The sequence below is a fragment of the Lepisma saccharinum genome, chromosome 1 (genome assembly GCF_977018435.1).
Source record: "Lepisma saccharinum chromosome 1, izLepSacc3.1, whole genome shotgun sequence".
In the NCBI taxonomy this organism is placed as follows: domain Eukaryota; kingdom Metazoa; phylum Arthropoda; class Insecta; order Zygentoma; family Lepismatidae; genus Lepisma; species Lepisma saccharinum.
The window spans coordinates 216,163,800-216,168,452 of NC_139229.1; the positions used below are offsets into that span (position 1 = coordinate 216,163,800).

At 34.9% G+C, this 4,653-nt stretch overlaps 1 protein-coding gene across 1 annotated transcript; it reads left to right on the forward strand.

Annotated features, from left to right (window-relative positions):
* LOC145991680 (cuticle protein 19-like) lies at positions 1-3,139 on the forward strand. Its single transcript, XM_083127744.1, has 3 exons — positions 1-48; positions 2,295-2,357; positions 2,804-3,139. The coding sequence occupies exons 1-3, from the start codon at positions 34-36 to the stop codon at positions 3,056-3,058; spliced, it is 333 nt and encodes a 110-aa protein (XP_082983870.1). The 5' UTR covers positions 1-33; the 3' UTR covers positions 3,059-3,139.
* Positions 3,140-4,653: the final 1,514 nt, after the last annotated feature.

Below are 4,653 nucleotides of genomic sequence, written 5' to 3' on the forward strand. Positions count from 1 at the left end.
GGTAGATTTCTCAGAGAGCGTAATTCAACAACAATGAACACCTTTGCCGTAAGTGTCATAGAAAGTAACTCTCTACTCAGGTAGTACTTTTGTTCATTGCGTTAAGAAATTACATTTTGATGTGAAAATATAAACGAACAATTTCCATGATTTGTGAAGAATGATAACACACATTGGCTGCATTGTATTGTTTTAAGGAAACTTTTACACTATTCACTATTTGCAATACGAGCGAAGTGTTCAAGTTTCCTGTTTAATTTAAACACTGCCTATTTGTATGAGTGTGTGTGATTAAATCAGAAGTGTCCGAATTATTATTGTGTTATGTTTTTTGTTTTCGAGGGGATGCCAAATCTGTTGCGGGATTAAGGAGTAACTTATGTTAAAAGGACATGTATATGTGTTCAAAGAAGTTCTCGCACTTTGTAGGGGAAATAGGCACACGTTATTATTATTAGTATTATTAACAATAACTATAACAAAACAAATGCAAAAGCTACACAGTCAATTATTCATTTCCTCACCAAAAATTCACTGCTTTATTATTGGTCTCTACTTATTGTATTTTGGAACACACACACTAATTTGTTATTTTCTTCTTCATGAAAATTCCATTAATTTTTTGGGAAGTAAAATTAAAATGTGTTGGATATATATATACGAGTATATCACGAACAGCTCGTAAGGTGCGTCATCTTGCACAAGTATTTTACTGTGATAATGAGGAAATAATAAATTTTGCAATAGTGTAAATGCTCCCACGTTGAAACTTATTGCATTACATTGAACAATTTTTTGCATTTCTTTTAGCCAATAATGATAACAATGTGCACTTTTTCTAAATCACAACTGTGTAGATACTGTAAGTTTTGCACTATTCAGATATATTACCAGCGATTTTACTGATGTCATGAGATTGCTTGCACGTGAAATTTAAGGGTTACCAACGGGAGCGGTGAGTTAAAACAAACTCCGACAGGGTTGAGAATTTAACGTTATTACCAGGAATACATGGCCATTTTTGAAGGGGTAGGGGCTGGCATATTCCATTAAAACGCAACGGGGCATATGCACTTTAGTAAGCCAGAATTGAGATAATATATTTAATCGTGGGATTCTGGCGTGGAAAAAGCACTATCTTGTGTATCTGTGTTCTTGATATTTCTCCTGCTCACGCAAATGATTAGCTCATTTCTCCTTTGGTGGTAGCAATCTCAAGGTTGATCTCAGGTGGGAGCTCCAAAGGTTCGGTGTTGATCGAACATAATATGGTCATTGGGCATTTAAAGCCAAATTAGTAGATTGCGGTTTCGAAATCTAAAAAAAAAACGTCGATGGGACTCGAGAAGCTCAACCCGCCAGCCAAACAAGAGCCGCGTAGTAAGTCATGGTGCTCAACGGGCCGTTGTATCATGGTATTATATGTATATAATATGTGTAGAACATATATATTTACATATTAATATATACATGGTATATTATAAGTAATAGCGCAAACTGACACAGTTGAAAGTACACGATAATATTAGAACCAAAAAAATGTTTCAGTAAACATGGGTCTGCCACTGACTCCATAGTTTGTAAACGTCGTCCTAATTGGTAAAATGTTAATAATGTGTGCGAATGTGTGGTTAGAAGCCGTCACTGATTGCATTTTGTAAACACCGAGTGCTTTACTCCTTGCGCGTTTCGAGTCTTGCTCTGTGTATACAAAACAAAAACATTTCTGAGAGGTGACGTTGTAATCAAACAGGATGGATACAAACAGTACACAGTCTAATAGTACTGTGGGACTCACATCAGCTGTACTGTACTGCGTAGTGAAAATGGAACCTTACAGCAACGAAGAGTACATTTTACCAACCAGGACGACGTTTTCAAACAATGAAGTCAGTGGCGGCTTTTAACCATACATTTGCAATTATCTCGAAAACGACTCGTTTGCAGACCCATGTTTACTGAGACTTTTTTTGCTTCTATTATTGTGTACTTTCAACTGTGTCAGTTTGCGCTATTACTTAAGATATACCCTGTATATTTCTGCTAAGCCTGTTAATTTCTGACAGTTTTTCATTCACCAGTTCTAATCAGATGATGACCATTGATGTTAGGAAACATGTAAATAATGCACTCCTTACTGTCTTCATATTATATTATTTTCAGCGAGCAGTAACATCAACTTTTTTTAGTGTGTAGTTTTTAAAAAAGTAAGCAATAGTCATGAACGTTTTAGTACTGTTCATATTCAGAGGTCATGCTAACTAAAATAGATTAAAAATTTGTTTGATTTCCAGATCTTGTTTCTGCTATGTGCTGTAGTGGCTTCGTCTCTGGGTATTGGTGCCATCGACTTTTATGTAAGTTTCTTTCATTGATAAGTATAATCAATTTATATATTTTTAAATTTCTCTATAGAATAAACTTACAATTTTAACTATTTAGACAGGAAGAGCAATATTTACACCTCTTAGTTTACTCGTTAATTGGAAATTAATTTTTATATTTTCCTGGTGCTTTTTACAATATGTGTGTTTCAGAAAACAATTATACATTCTTTATGTTCAGCTTTACTAAATACACCGAACAATAGAAATAATGACGCAATAAATTTGATTGATATATCTACCTGAGTTTCATATTGTTATAAATTTTACTCTTGAAATAATTTTACTATACTATCAAAACATACTACGAAATATTCTATGCGTTATTTAGAATACTTTTACGTATTCAGTTTTAGTCAATTTTTGTAAGGATATTCTTATGACTTTCATTATTACCCCGGTGCATCTTTACTTAAAAGGCATACCCTAAGTACCAGTTTGGATACGCAGTGAGCGATCACCTCACAGGAGACAACAAACAACAGACTGAAGTTCGTGATGGTCACGTTGTGAAGGGTCAGTACAGCCTTGTGGAGCCAGATGGCAGTGTCAGAGTAGTCACTTACGGAGCTGATGATGTCAATGGGTTCAACGCTGTGGTGAAGAGATTGGGACCAAACCTTCATGCTGGATATGGACTCCACGGTTATGGAGGCTATGGCTTGCTTGGTTAAATTATCTGTATAACTTATGACCACTCACATTGTACAGAAGAGAAGTATGTAAAAATGTTAATAAATCCATAACATTTTAAACTTTACCATTTCTTATTTGTGTCCCAATTCGATGATTTTTCCATGTACAGTCACAGATAGTTCTGAATTTTATCGATACAATTGAAAGTAAATGGAGTTGTTACTACATATAATTGGCCATAGCTCTACTTGTATACATGTTATATTGAATATTTACTCAATCGTTTCTTTAGCATTCTATTTGTCTATTTATGCACACAGTTTAAACGATTAACTGGTATCAAGTTTGGTACGTAACCATACCTGCTATGAGATATAGAATTAAATTGCGCCTGCATTTAATAAGACTTGATGATTCGTTCAAAAGAAATGGCCAAATTGTCCTCAATATGGCAACAAATTGTCAAGTCGTGCATGAAAATATATTATTTACTAATTCTGGCACTGATATTTAAGAATTCTAACATGTCACTTCACCTACTATTTTTACTAGAACTATTAGAATTTCAATTGACACAAATTTTATTTACATTTGAAAATTGTAATTTGTTGTTTTGAAAGGCACTAGTCATGCTAAGATATTCGCTTCTGTGAGATGACACATTAAATCTTTCCGGTTTTACACAGTAATATTTAATATCCATGAAAGGAATCTTGATTTGTATAGGAGGAAACTGGGGCACATTTGAACATGGGGTATGTGTGAACACCGTGAACTTCCCGGCAAAGCGAGGAAATTTTGCGGAGTTAACACCAGTGTCAGTAGATGACAGTAATGCAGATGTTCGCAGCCGGTAGTCGAACCATTCATCAGTTCGTAAACATTTATGGTGGGATCGTGTGTCAAACTCCTCGAAAAGTAAATTTACTCTTCAAAAGTTGTAAGAAGATAACAGCCACGTAGAAGGCCAAGAGATGTGTTTGGCTATACAATATTATTACTTATGAATAGGTTTGTGCGAAATGTATATATCTATTAGCTTTATCCCATGATGAAGGTTCGTGTATTTGTCTACCATTGCCCTATAAGTAGATTTGAACGGCACTGTTAGAGCACATTTGAAAAACACCTTTGGAGAAATTTGAACAGTGATCGAAATTTCCCCTAAATTCATCATAAAATAAAGTGAAGCATTTCACGCGACTTTAAATGGTGAAAATAATAATTCTGCAACACATCTTTACACTCCAGAGATGGTTAGAACGTACACAAAGAAACGGAACAGCAATTCGCATACGATTGCGCTCTAAAATTAGGCTGAAAATTTCCCGAAGCATAGGAAAAAAAAAAAAAAAAAAAAACCTGGCACGACGATGGCAGTGGTCAGGGATTCGAATGCCGATATGGGTATGTGGGTGTTCATTGTGATGGTTCGTGCAAGTTTGTATTTCCAGAGAAATATGTTATTAAAAATTTCGGAACAAGCAACGTAATTTTGAAATTATTACAGCCCTTTGGTGCAGGGGCTCAAGCACTAAAGCACTGAAACGCTTAGATTTCGATTCTAGCTATTTGAAAGCTAAGATTATGTATACGCATGACATGATAAACATTTCGTTTCCAATAAAACGAA